The sequence below is a fragment of the Rhyacophila brunnea genome, unplaced genomic scaffold (genome assembly GCF_057557595.1).
Source record: "Rhyacophila brunnea isolate RB1 unplaced genomic scaffold, BYU_Rbru_1.0 scaffold_4, whole genome shotgun sequence".
NCBI lineage: Eukaryota > Metazoa > Arthropoda > Insecta > Trichoptera > Rhyacophilidae > Rhyacophila > Rhyacophila brunnea.
In genome coordinates this window covers 1,892,565-1,907,747 of record NW_028233068.1, presented here as the reverse complement: position 1 = coordinate 1,907,747, position 15,183 = coordinate 1,892,565, and the positions used below count along the sequence as shown (strand labels likewise).

General features: G+C 31.7%; 2 protein-coding genes across 3 annotated transcripts in view; one reads left to right on the top strand and one right to left on the bottom strand.

Moving 5' to 3' along the window:
* LOC147066719 (synaptogenesis protein syg-2-like) overlaps window positions 1–15,183 on the bottom strand; it is an 874,747-nt gene that overhangs the window by 19,588 nt on the left and 839,976 nt on the right. The window contains exons 7-9 of one of the 2 annotated variants that reach the window (XM_085955039.1): window positions 5,072–5,098; window positions 2,132–2,282; window positions 657–768 (exon numbers count right to left, since the gene is read on the bottom strand). In XM_085955039.1, coding sequence (XP_085811165.1) covers window positions 657–768; window positions 2,132–2,282; window positions 5,072–5,098 — 290 coding nt within the window. The remainder of the gene's footprint in view (window positions 1–656; window positions 769–2,131; window positions 2,283–5,071; window positions 5,099–15,183) is intronic. The other variant, XM_085955040.1, reaches the window with a different exon arrangement.
* RyR (Ryanodine receptor) overlaps window positions 1–15,183 on the top strand; it is a 501,624-nt gene that overhangs the window by 462,056 nt on the left and 24,385 nt on the right. The gene's annotated exons all lie outside the window — the stretch shown is intronic.

Below are 15,183 nucleotides of genomic sequence, written 5' to 3'. Positions count from 1 at the left end.
CAGATAATACCCAGATTCCAGCCTACAGTGTTACCACCCAAAAATCCCGTAACTAAATTTATGCAATTCAATGAATAAAACATACCTGAGGGCTTCACATGCAAAAGCGCCACTGTTTACTTTTTGTGAATTATCATTATCAGTAAAAAACGATTAACAGATTTATTTTGATGGAAAACAAAAATTCGTTAGGTTTTATTAATAAAGTGTATCTCCAATTTACCGTTAATAATGCATGTAATCCAATTAATTATAAATGTGTTGGATAAGTAAATATTTAAGAATCTTTTTTGGCGGGTTTGCACGTAACCTTTAAACAGTGGTGGGATCGGATTATAAATCTAAAATACCTACTTGTCAGGAGAGCCGTTTGAAAACATGAATGTTTCTGTGTAAAATAATATATTCATTATTTATTAAACTCGAAGTATTCAAAAATATAAAGGAGCTACGTCAGCTACGACATGTCCGTAATAATATTTATAGATGCATGCTAGGCGATAGACAAAAAAGCGGAGTGTGAGAGTATGACGAATGTAGCCGAAAAAGTAAGTACGAATGTCCGCTGTTGAAGTGACAAGAAGCTATAAGTAATAGGCGGGGTAAATGCGGAAGTCATTGGCACTACCTAGATTTTGATAAATTTAGTTACTTACCAAGTAATGCTGGTGAGTGATGCTGGATTGGCTTCGTATTCGCAGAAGAGTAAAATATCAGCTGTTTCGTTCACTGTTATGTTTGATGGCAATACTGAAACCAGTGGACGATCTGGAGAAGAAAATAATCATTATTAGATATGTACATACATAGTAAGTAGCAACCACACTTTACAGATTTTAAGTACAATATGTTTTCAAGACAGTAGAAATAGTATTACATATTATATATTATATTTGTCTTATTTATACAGATTTCTCAACAAGTGTTTATGACGTTAATTGAAGAAATGTGCTGAATGTTGGTAGATGCTCTACCTACACAGTATCGACACCAGAAAATTGGATTATTTTGGCAACATTATAAGTGGATACAAGTAGATACAGAATTCCTAACTCATTATCCAGACAAGGCTTGAAAAGAACCGGAACATGTGGAACGGAATCATGCTACAAATAATCTATGAGTTCCGTTTCCGCCTTTGGCGCTAACAACGTTTCCATGCCACAAGTTTAAAAATTGTTATTATATTTTCCATCTGAGCTTGGTAGATAAGGTAGGTATATAACAAAAAAAATGTAACGCACCTTTTTTATATAATATACGCAAGAAAAACGTTTATTAATCTGTTCTGTGAATGTGTTATCTGTACAATTAAGTAGATAAATGTTAATAGTTTCTTATTTCAAAGTTATCGAGATAAAATTTCTCATTTTGAAGTATAGATCAACGGTAGAAGAACATGTTGCGTTCCATGGGTTAACAATAATTCCAATTGCTTAGCGGATTTTGTGGTGCAGTGTGTAAGGCGCTGGCTTTTCATCCGGGAGCTGCGGGTTCGATTTCGGTGAGGTCACAATACATTTATTTGATTTTTATCAAAGCCTGGGTGTTTGTGATTGTTTCACTTTTATTAGGTACTAAATACACTACTGTTTCATTACACTGCTGTCATTGGGCATTATAGCTTATTGTAGTGTTATAAATAATATATATGACGTATACCTATATATAAATAGATTTTATATATTAAAAAAACCTCCGTGAATAGTGATGCTACACTGAACTGATCTGAGTAGCAGACGACAAAGAGAAAATAGCCCTGAAGGAGGCCAGAGAAGAAGAATATATATTTGATTTCCTATGAATTTCGATTTAACCAGTTTCAAAGAGTGTGATGTCTTTTGATTTTTATAGCACATAAAGATATAGGTGGATCGCGACCATACTTTTTTTTTTGAATTATTAATAACCATGTCCTTGCTTTTTTCGTACAAGTAATTTTGAGCAATCACAAACACCCAAGCTTTGAGAAAAACACATAAATATTGTGTCCTGACTGGGAATCGAATCCAGAACTCTCGAGTGGAAGGCCAGCTTCTTACGCACTGCACCACGAGAGCCGCCTCGCGACCAAACGTTAGATAAAAACGTAATAAGATTGATAAAGTTTTAATTAATAATATCCACTTACATAATATTTCTATAAGTTTAGTTGCGTGAAGAGGTTTTTCAGCCTCTTGTCTGTTGACGACGTTCTCTGCTTCGCATTTGAAGGCCAGTCCATTCTCGAACCGGGTGGCTATGAACGACATCGACGATTGGGTGTCGAATGTCCCGTCCGCCTGAAACACCGTGTACACAATGAATTATTAACAAGTTTGTCTTCAATGAATAATATGAAATATCATATTTAAAATTTTCCCGTGGTGGAGCTAGAATGTCTGGCAAAATTACGTTATGTGGTGTGGAGAAACCAGTATATTCTTAGATACAGCAAGTTCTTTAGTGTGATTTATATATTATTTTGGCCGATACAGTGTCATGGTCATTTTGGGAACTAAAAATCACCCCAGCCACCGCCATCTTTGGATTAATGAAGCCTGAGCATAACTTTTTGCACAAGCAACGAGTGGTCCACTTTTCAGCTGTCAAAATCAGATCCCAGATTACTTGAGATATTGATTCGCCCTTTATCGTTTCAAATTGAATTATAAAAAATTCTCGCATCAAATGTATTAACTATCAGTGTTATTTATAAATAATATACATTCCTGTTTTTCATCAGCTGTCAAAGTCAGACTAGTCCTTCACACAAAAACCAGTGGTGATGTCGATTTCCAAAAATATGTAGCATTGATCTATGCATTACATTTTGTAGAAGGTGTATTAATGCTAGTGTATTATTTATCATTTAACTCATCTATAAGTGAACACGAGAGACGCGTCAGTATGAGCACTCTATAGACAATGACAGCAATGACAGATCATCTATAGACAACGGGAGGGGTGGAAAGGTAGGACCAGTCGTGAATATATCGGCTTTCTCTTCAGCCGGCAATGCTCCAGCTCTTTCACGCATACTTCATAACCTCCTTTACCCCTCCCGCTTATGTGCTGTCACATATACCATGTATACCAGTGTTTCCGTCATGCTAGTATCCTTTTAGAGAAAGTTAGTGCCGTGCACCATTTTTGGATATTAATCATGTGTAATTTTTTTGAAGACATGGTAAATTTGGTATATTTAGTGCAATATAGTATATAATTGATATCCTAGGTACACAGACGGCAATACCGTGCGAATCACTGACAATTATTAGTCAAATATTTTTAAGAAAAGAAAAGAGCAACCGCGTACTATAGTTTGTAAAACACTGCTATAGTAGTATTATAATATTGCATTAGTCCAAATAATATAATATCAATAAAATTAATACACAGGTCTGCTTGCATATAACACCAGTTAAGAATGGTATAGATTTTAACAATATCTACCTTATAAAAAATGAAAATATAAATCATATTAACTGCTACAGGTTTTTAAAAAAAGGTTTTGTCGATAGCTATTTCGGTTGTAACATCATTATCAAGACTATTCAGATAGGCCGTTTGCCTTTGCTTAAATACTACGGCCTATCTGAATAGTCTTGATAATGATGTTACAACCGAAATAGCTATCGACAAAACCTTTTTTAAAAAACCTGTAGAATTTAATATCATTTATATTTTCATTACTTGTAAAATAGAATTCTACCAAGTAAATGCTAACTCAATTAATATCTACCTTATAATTAAATAGGTAGTTATTTGACAATGTATTTATTACTGATATTACAATCCATCAAAGGTAACAAGACACGTAACCTGAATTTGAATACAGGTTAAAGTTAACTGTTTTTAGTACTGCTAACCAAAATTCAAAAATAAAAGACCCACAGTGAAATCTACATCAAAAGATCGCTGGCGTAGAGGTACATATTGAGATTATAATTTGACGTAGATGGCGAGAGACCTGTCAACAGGATAGCAATCGTCTCGTTATTTCAAGAACGAAAAAGCACTAGTCTGCGCAGAGGCTTTGTAAACTGAGATAGTAACTGTGACCTTATATTATTATTTGAATATAAGCAGGTACATTTTAAATGGCGTAGTTTGATTGGGGTTGGTTTAATAATTAAAATAAATTATGAAACATAGCAATATAATATTGTATTATTCAGTGGAGAAGGGTGGAGGTAGGCTGTTAAAATCCGCCATAAATAGTGTACACTAAAATTTGTCAGTCATACGTATTTGTTTCCATTGAACTAAGACTACAATGAGTAAATGGCGTTTGTTAGTATTTAAAATTCAAATAAACCCTGCCTAATACAAGCCATAGTAGACAATAGTAAAAAAATATTCTTTTATATATAAAATATAAAAAGTTATGCCATTAAAGTCATAATTTTGGATATTTTATAGATAGAATAATAATATTTTTATCTACTATGTTTTGGTTTAGGCAGGGCTTAATGAATATTAAAAAACTAACCAACAACTTGTGTAATATGTATTCTTAATTCATCGAAAACAAATAAGTGTGAATGAAAAAGTGTGTACTATTTTGTCGAATCGCCCTTAACATACCAAAACTATTATGTTTTGGTTTAGGCAGGGTTTAATCGATTTTTAAAAACTAACCAACATCATCTGTAAAATGGTAGTCTTAGTTCAATAAACACAAATACGTATGACTAACAAAGTTTAATGAGCACTATTTATGGCGGAGCTTAATAGCCTACCTTAACCCTTCGCTACTGGTATTGTTAATATTATGTGTATGAGGTACAGGCATTCTTCGACTTATATAAGAGAATTAGGAATTTTTACATTTTGGCCGTAAGTCAAAAATTTTGGTCAAAAAACTGAAAAAAGACTTTTGTAGCACTTTCATAAATGTAAAAATCAATCAATAATAATATTTAATTAATAACTATTATTTTTTCGGTCGCAAGTGCAGTGTTATAAGTCGAGAAATACCTGCATTTAAAAGTTATATATAGGTATAAAGTTCAATACCAACATAATAATATATTTAATAAACATTTAATTTTACCATTGATATTAGAAGACGTATTAAAATACTTACCGTTTGAATGACTTTGGTCTTGAAATGCTATCGAGGTAAGACATGGAAAAAAGTAAATTGTCACTATTTAAAAATTCAACAATATACAAAACAATAACAATAGTGAATTTAATATGATTCTCTGTAGTTGTTCTCATTGTTCAGGATAACGAATTCTACTGATCAGAACAGATCCGTTCGAGCTTCGCAGTCCTGAGGGCACTGTTAGAGTGAAGCCCGTGTTTTTTCATACGCGTAACGCGACTATCACTCTACTGCAGGCGCTTCTGTGGGCAATGTGGCAAAAAAACATAATGCAGCTTATGCATACTATCGAGAGTATATCCTGAATATGCAGCTCCGTATATCCATGGAATTCATAGCACCTTCCTCTAGTATTATTCCTCAAAACCGTTAGGTCTTTTTCTCTTTCTTGATTTCAGTGGATATGTTTCTACACCGCAAAGGCTTATGGAAAAGATTAGCAATCAGACTAGTTTATAGACATTATGATATATTTAGCTATCTTGCTAAGAATAAATGATGTGATAGAGGTCACCAAGCAAATGAAATGGCAATGTGGAGTGTAATAACCACTGCATAAAAAGACATCGTACAATGGTATTTTCTTTTCCCTCCACAACCCGCCACATCTCCACACCCGTTATGCAGGCGTATACCGTGGCGTAACGAACGTTAGGCGTTCTTCAAATTTGTGCCGAAAGTGTCCCAGGAGCAACTTTTCAAGACCTTGGTTGGTGTGCACTAGAATGTGCGAGATCCCTACTTCGATATAATGTATTACGGTCAATTCTCGATGAGAAAAGACCTTTTCGCTCGCCGTAAAATGCCGCAAACTTTTTAAAAGCTGAGAAATCTTCCCTCGTAGATACGAAGTCGCAATGGCCGACCGGTCCAACTGAGGGTCGGACCGACTTAAGAAGCTTTTCCCTTTCAACCGACATATTATGGAGACACTCCCAGAGGATGTGATCGGCATCATGCAATTTGCCACATAAGCAAGTCGGAGACAATGGTACTCTTCTTCTTTTTGGCGTTACAACCCTTCTCCAGCATCTGCGTCCATCCAGGTCTATTCAGAACTGTTCCTCTCCAGTTCAGGACGACCGCGGTCTTTATATCCAACTCGACACTATCCCTCCATATTGTACGAGGCCGGCCAGGTCTTCATTTGCCTTACGACTTTATGAATGTCTGTTTGTGTTGTCTGTGACACGTCCATCCTGTGTATATGACCCAGTCATCTAAGTCGGCTCAATTTAATAGACTGTACAAAGTGCAGGCCCCCGTACAAAGCGTAAAGCTTGAAATTCTTTCTTCTTCGTCACCTCAACTGTGTATCATTGATAGGACCGAAGACACCACGCAGTACGCTCCGCTCAAATTAGCCCAACACTCTTTCCATGCTTTTAGTTATGCACCAGGTCTCTGAAGCATACATGGCAACTGGTTTTATTAGTGTTTTGTACAATATGCATTTCATATATCGGTACAATGTCCTACAACGTAGTATCTTCATTAGAACGAAGTAAAATTTTGTTACCTGGCACAATTCTTAGTTTAATTTCGATTTCTAGGCTACTATCACTGTTAATAGGGGACCTAGTTTACTTGCGTTCTCCTCAAGGTCAACAAATAATTCTCTGACAGTATTTTGGGTCTGACCTATGATGTTAATGTTGTCCGAATATGCTAATATTTGACACGATTGTCTGAATTATAATATATAAGTTTATTGACATTGATATCAGTTGTTATTACTGCCTTTTAAAAATGTTATATTAAAATTATACAATGGTACTAAATAAACACAGGACTGCACTAAAATCCGCTGGATCAACGAACTCATCAAGATCGGTGGAAATACGTGGTAAATACGAAATAGGGGCCAAGAATAGTGAAAGAAGCTATGTCAGGCCTTCACCTAGCGGTGGTTCGATCCTGGCTGATAATACCTATTAATGAATACGTGATAATATAATATTAGGTATCTATCATAATCTTAATCATCCCCGGCTCAAGACGGAGTCGAGTTTCTTTTAATTTCATCCATCACCCTTAATGTATATAATTAATATTTATTGATTTAAAAATATAATGTTAATAGGTACCTACATATAAATGAAAAGCTAGTATGATTATATCAATATATTATTTTGATAATACAAACTAAAATAACATCACATTTCCCGGCAAATAATAATATATCGTGTATAACACAAAAGAGATTAGAAATAAATTGTTGTTATAATAATATATTGCTATTTGACAGTTTCAAATACAAAATATTTAGCGTGGCTAATTTATTATCACTAATATCCGGTACAGGGTGGATTCACACAATAATGATTACGAATTTGATTAATAAACAATCTTTAATACAATAATATAAAATAACGTACTATAATAATAATGTTATAGTATTATATTAATATCAGAAATAAAATATAGTTATCTTGTGGTATCCAAGAGATAGACGAGGTAGTAAAGTTCTGCGAAAATACATGGTGACGCAACGCATGGGACTAAAATGAATGACATGAGCTTGGGGAGGCGTTCAACCAGTAGTGATGGGATTAAAGCTGATGATAAAGATGGTAGTGAATGCAATATTTAGTTTATCACAATCTAAGCCATTCATATTTTATAACGTTTTTATTAGGTCGTATTCTTATTTGTCCGGTGGTTGTTTGTCCGGTACAAATCTTGCAATCGATTTTTAATTAATTTCCTGACTAGCTAGACATTTGAAACTTTTAGAATATATCAGAACACGATGCCAATGTATTTTTTAAATACTTTTAGCCATCTTTAAGTAGAATTAAATTAATTTTCAGTTAATTCTGTTTTGTATGAAAAGTTATTTCGGAAGAAATCCGTAATCCAATCCACTATTATTGGTTGCTAGGAAATTATTTATATATACGTGCGTTACTATGAAAATCAATATGAGTGTCAAATGACATTTCAGTATTATTTATACCAAATACATTTTTTTTTGATCGTTTAAGCTAGTCAAGTCAAATTTATATGATTCAACAGAAAATTTAAAAACGTTGTATATAAAAAGTTTTTTTTATCTTGTAATTGTTTTATCACTTGGATAGTGTTGACTATAAATATTGGTGGAGAGGCATTATATTAATTAAAATAATATACGACAAACAACAACTACTAAGATCGGCTTTGTCCATTCATTTTCATCGATATTGTTTCATTATTTATATTTTTGTATGGATAGTTATGAAAATTTGATTTTTCTCAATGCCCATTAGACTTAATGAAATATAATCTAATCATTATTAAATTAAGTGGTTTAAGTATATACTACAGAATTATTTATAATTTTAATTTACATAATGTGTATGCTAATAATTAAAACAAATGTAGGACTTAAAGGTTATTGCCGTAACTATAGTACTAGGAGTAAGTGAAAGTAGATATATATTTAAACATGTTAGCTGCTTTAAGAAAGAAAATAATTTAATGAGTTTTGTCGTATACATAATTAATTACACAGTTATCCGTCAGAAATATAGCAATGAATTAATTAATTTGGAATAAATAAACGCAGAAACGCTTCTGACAATAAATTTAATAGATTCAAAACCATTTATCATTGCTACGTTCTGCTGTTATTAATAAAAATAAATATCGTAGAACGTAGAGACTCTACGTTACGACGTAGAAGGGCATGTTTGTAAATCTGCTGTACTGATATAACACGACAATACCGAGTGTATTAGAATCCTTATACAACATAAACAAGTGTATTAAAAAAATGCTTATATTATCTTAGACGTAGACCCAATTACGCGATATAAACGACCGCATAACAAATCGTTTTTTGTAGTATCGCACTAAATACATTGAATAATATGAGTAGTCATTATTTATATTAAATATTATTTGTTTAATAGTGTTTTCAAGTATGGTTTGGCCGACCTTCGTAGAGGCTCTACGCAGCGTAGACCCTAATAACTCTTCTTTCTTTTACTTTACTGTTGAGGATCGTCCTAATTATATCACTACATTTATAGTTATTATAGCTGAAGTTTGCATCTTAGCCGTAGCGTCTTTAATTTGGTAGGATCATCGAGAAGGTGACCTCCATTATACACGTAGATCTTCGATATCAAGGCTGACGATGGGATTTTCCATATTATTATTTTTTTCATTTGTGATGAAATAACTACAGAACTCTCTGGAATTATTTTTAAAAGGGTCGATTTTTCATCTTTATTTATTCCATTACGTAGATAATCATCGACAATAAATTTATTAGCATATTAGGAATGATTACATTAATTATTAAACTTGATCTTTTCATGAAATACAACATTTGATTGATAGTAATTCATGATAATTTATAAAATGGGTTATAAATTTATATTCAGCACATAAAATTTATTACATTAAAACCCATTCTATAAATTATTAAAATTGTTCTTTATTGAAGTGGTCAGATTAATTTAAAGATAAATATATGTAACTATGCTTAATTAAATCGTTCGTAAGTGTGTCATTCATTGCTATAAACGTGGAAATAAGATATATTAATTTGTTAAGAGCTGTAGTACAACTTGAAATAAATGGACGACAATATTTTTGCTACATACAATCCCTTGATTAATATATTTTGTTTCCAGCAGTGCTAAATGCTTAATGCTTGTACAGACGTCATTATGGCTAATGGGGAATTAAGTTTTTATTCTGACAGCTAGAGCGCTGCTGAATCATTATGTGAAGAGTGAGGCGAAACATTTTTTGGACGCGGTATATCGATTGGGAGCAAAATGGATACTTTTGATTTTTTACTACGAAAATAATCATCATATTTCTACATAATCTTATTGTACTTATAATATTTCATATATCAGTATTAAAATCATTAGAATTGTTAACATAGTAATATAAGTAGCTTAAAATAGAATTTAATCGTAACTAGCGAAAAAGCATGCGCTAGATATACATAATTTTGAAAAAAAGATTTTTTCTATTGATTATATATTTTCTCTGAAGTATTTTCAAAATAATGTATGTTCAATATAACGAATTTTACATTCTTAAATCTTGCAAATTAGTCGTTGAATAACAAAATAGTTAATTTAATCTACGATAAATTTAATGATTGTGGATTGAACTGACAAGATCGTCCTCACTGGTAGACTCAACCATTTGGAACAAGTGGGCGATTTACTATACCTCAGCTCAAGCCTCAATGACTTCATTAGTTGTCCAAGAACACTATCAGTCATCACACCAAGTTATAAACATATCGCTGGATTAAAAAAATCACTAAAAAAGACTTGTTAAAACCTAGTATTTTTCAACTTTCTTATAATATGATAGCGTAAAAGATTTTTAGGTTGTCATCATATGAGGCGTGTATTTTCAAAGTAAACTTGATCTACTTCAACAAATTTTTGGCAAAAACTAAAAAACTGTTAGCGGTGTTGATGTTACACGTCATGATTTTTGTAATGGAATAAGTTACATTTGTTACTAACACTGATTTTGAAGTTGATTTTTCTACTGGATTGAATGCTATTAGGTTCTTATATACAAAAAATACTAGTTAAAAATTTTATCCTTTGAAATCTGGCATTCATAACTCATTTTCGTCAAGTAGTTCACTTTGAAAATATAACCCTCATGTGTTCTTCCTCCCTTCTTCCTCAACGTTTCATGCTTATTGCAGATGTCATAAAACAAGAACTAATGCATTTAAGTGTATTAAAATATGTATAAATGTTAACTCTGCTCTAATGTTGCTCAGAGTAAAAAAGGGGTGATAGTGTACTGTGTCACTTGTGACAATAATTAGAGATACCAGAGTGAATATTGGATTTTGCTAAAAGTAGTGGAAGTCATGAAATTTTCAGGTGTCACTCATTGTCCCTATTGATATATTATATTAATATGGATGAATAGTAGTTCTAACGATAAGTATATAGTTAGTGGATTATATACGTGGTTTGGATTTATCCGGAATACAGAAGAAGGAAGGATCCCCACGTATGTATGCAAAATAGATACTGGGTTTCTCGACAGCGTATGTCTCTACCCATGCCTGCCATTCACGAAGCAAGACTTCCCCAAACTCATTGTTACTTCGCATCACACTCCTATACTGCTAAGAAGGATTCATTGAGACTGGCGAACTGATCATATTATTATTATCGTCATAAAGCCGGATTATATGAAAATATAAGTATGTTCTATTCTGCTCAAGCAATTAATTTAAAAATAAAATTCACCTGACTGGTTTTAATCAATTATTAATACCTACAAACAAATTATTTTTATAAATTATTGAAGTTATAGGTACTTCTTTTGGCGCGTTTGGGAAAACTAATCAGAGTGTATTTTTGGCGTGTGACGAAGTTGCGCGCGCCGATGCAACACATAATTTATTATTATGATTATATTCATTTTGGTCTCAGGGGTACATGCGCATGCGCATAGTATCATTTAGCTAGTCGTTCAATACAACCAAGTAAACAGCACGTGTTTAAAACATAACCAATATTGTGTCATAATAAATAATATATAATATGTTTATAAACAAATTTCTGGAGACTAACATTCTACGCTGTTAATTTATATTCATAAAAATTTATTTATATTGGAGTGTATATTTATTTTTCATTGTAAAGATTATGTCTCAAGATTTGAGGCTATATTTACGTAAGTATTATTTATGAGTAAAATAATATATCAATAAATAAATAAATTTTGTTTTTTTATTAATTCATCATGGGCACACTTCTGAATCGATTATAACCGCTGTATGGCAAAGATGAGTTTTGATCCAATACAATAATTAAATTACAATTATCATGTGCTATATGAAACAAAGATGAATCGCGTATGTTTTCATCAACCTAATCCACTGTAATATTAATAGACTCAGGTAACGGCTTATTTTGTTTTGTTACGCCAAAGAAATATAACTTCTAACGCGCGTACAGAAGTACATACAACGATTTTTTTTATAAATGTTATAGTTATTGATAAAAAAGTTATTATTTAATTCAAGGAAAAAATGTTTCGCACAACTTACATAGAGCGAAATTAATTACATTAGCGTCATTACTCATTAATAACTGTTGTTTAATTCAAACAACATTTTGCTTTGTGTTAGATAAATTAGAATTTTGACGCAATCAATTACAAAATCACAATAATTTTCTACAACTCCTGTGTTTTGTTTGCCATCATAATATTAATTTTTGACTCTGATCATTTGATTTTTATCTATCTAAATTTATGGATAATATGTGTGTGTTACAAAATGGTATGTTAACATTATAAAATTGTATAATGAAAATCTTGCGCACAGAAGTTACTTATTTTGGTAATCGCAAACAGGATGAGAAATAAGAATTCTCAGAAAAATCTTTGGTCAAATAAATTCAACGTCGGTGAAAGTCTAAAAAAATAATAAAACTAACATGCAATTTAATAAAGTAACTCAAGTGAGCAGTAATAAAATAGAAAACCATAATATATTATGACTGCCTTGCCCTAGTAACTGAATAACTGTTTTCTAATTATATGAATAATCGTATATGATTTTATACCAATCTAAAGTTAAAATAAGTAGTACTCTTCTCTTAAGATAATGTGTGGTGTGAGAGCATGAATATGTATATATTATTTAAAAATACTTAGTAATTATGTTGATATAAATATTATGTATATATTATATAGAAGCAACATCACAATGTTCCAACGCGTTATTTCGAAAACTATAACTTGGCTCAGCGATTTCAAAAGTAGATGATAGAGGAGCGCTACGTTTCTTAAAAGAGAGTGGAGTCGGAGAAATGAGGCCATGAACGATTTAACCTGTAGTATCATCGAAGAAGAAACTCATAATGATGACCGATGGAAAATGATCTGCCATTATTAAATTATACTATAACTAATATATCAATCATGCTAGTGGTAAGTCAATAATAGTAACTTTTCAGACGAGCGTATTCATATTTATAAATGCAATGTTTTATCGTTTACTAAAGCCTCACAAGTATTGTTTTTACAGTATTCGATGCATGGTAAAGTTCATCATCTGTAAGAGATCTTGGAATTACGTTTGACAGTAAACTGACGCTTAGTGGTCATATAGATACTATTTGTAAAAAGGCGCTAAAGATGTTGGGCTTTGTCTTGCGTACTTCCCGGATCTTTTCGGATGTTACGGTACTAAAAATTCTCTATAACTCCTTAGTTAGAAGCAGACTTGAGAGTGGGTCTATCGTTTGGGCCCCGCGTCAGTTGAAGTACGGCCTTATGGTGGAGAGAGTCCAAAAGAATTTTTTAAGACTCCTTTACTTTCGGCTGTATGGATAGTATCCGTGGCTCTATCCAACTGATTTTCTCTTAGGGATGATGCTTACATACTGTAGCTTAAATTTAGAAGGGATCTTTATTTAGCTACATATTTTTTCAGACTTATACTTATTTTTATTTTATTTCTTATTTAATTACTTATTGTATTATTAACTCACACTTCTATTTTTATTTTTTTAAAATTATTAACACTTATTTTATGTCATGTCGTGAACGCTTTGAATTTATAATTTGTTAAGTTGATTATAATATGTAAAATGAATAAATTTGATTTGATAAAAATAACATAACAGATGGAGTTGGGCAATTTAATATACTCAACGAAATAAATGATATATTTTTGAAATATAACATATTATATTATTTTAATTATTGAGATGAAAAAAGTGTTACCCAAAAGAAGTTCCTTCTAATATTATTTTATATCGACTGGTGAAATCAATAAAATAAAGATGGCCGAGCTCTAATATACTTTTTTTGCAATACTTAATATCATTTAAACATTATGCTCTGATGATTAAAAAAGATACTAAAACTGAGAAGTTATTTTGTTTTGCTTCTACACTGATTGTATAGATACCATTATAAATAATATATAATTAAATATTGATTGTATATTTTCTAAGGCATCATAACACAATATACAATTCGTGTAACAATAAGTTATCCCATAATTACGCAGGTACGTAAGTATATCCTGTGTTCTTAGACGATTGCATACCCATTACCAACACAATATTATATAGTGGGGTTTTTTTTTGAGAAATGTACTGAATGTACCCACTAAAATATACGCGAGTGTATAACATACATCTTTAGTTGTTTCGGAAAATAGACATGAACTTATGTACCGGTACACACACAGCTACTTTGCAAAACACCAGTGAGGTGATTCGAGCTAAATCATCAAACGTTGATCTACTTATGTTTGTATTTCGTATATATTATGCTCGTTTATGTTGTCTCAAAAAATCTAAATATTAAAAAAATATACTAGATACACGAATAAGGTGCAGTTATTATTAAAAAAAAAATCGTAAATGATACTTTACATTATAAAATTTCTTATAAAAGTATGTAAATTTTTTTTATAATTATTTTAATAAAATTTGGAATGATCCTGACGCCATATATGAATAAATTTAGTAATATAAATTGGGAACCATAATATTATGTTGAAGCACCTTGAAAATATCCTCAGTTATGTTGGTATCAGGAGTTATTTTTATTGGATCAGGCGACGTATTGACTGTTTACCATCCACTCCTGTTCAAGGTTGTGGAACAGTGTGGGTAATGAGAAAAAATTATAAATTATTGCTAATATTTGACAACATCACAATATTTTTTATTTTATTATATAATTATAATCTCTCGGAATGTGCATTTTTTTCTCTATTCAATTATTTCGGTTTATTGTGCTTATGCGTTATGCTCAGCAAGCACTTTTTCATGCCAGCGATTGTGCTGTGTCATTAAATTTAAACATCGCTAAAGGCCGGCTCGATTAGTTGAGTAGCTTAGTCGAGACGAGTGGCGAATGATTTAGTTACCACTAAATGATTTAGTAACTGAAAAGTATCCGAACACAGTACATTAGTGAATGATGTGTGAAAATGAACAGAGCACAACGTAACAAAGCAAAAACAAATAATTAACTATGTTTTTTATTCAACGAATAATTCACAAGATTTAAGAATGTAACATTCTTTTTATTCAACATACATAGTTTAAAAACACTTTTGAGAAATATAT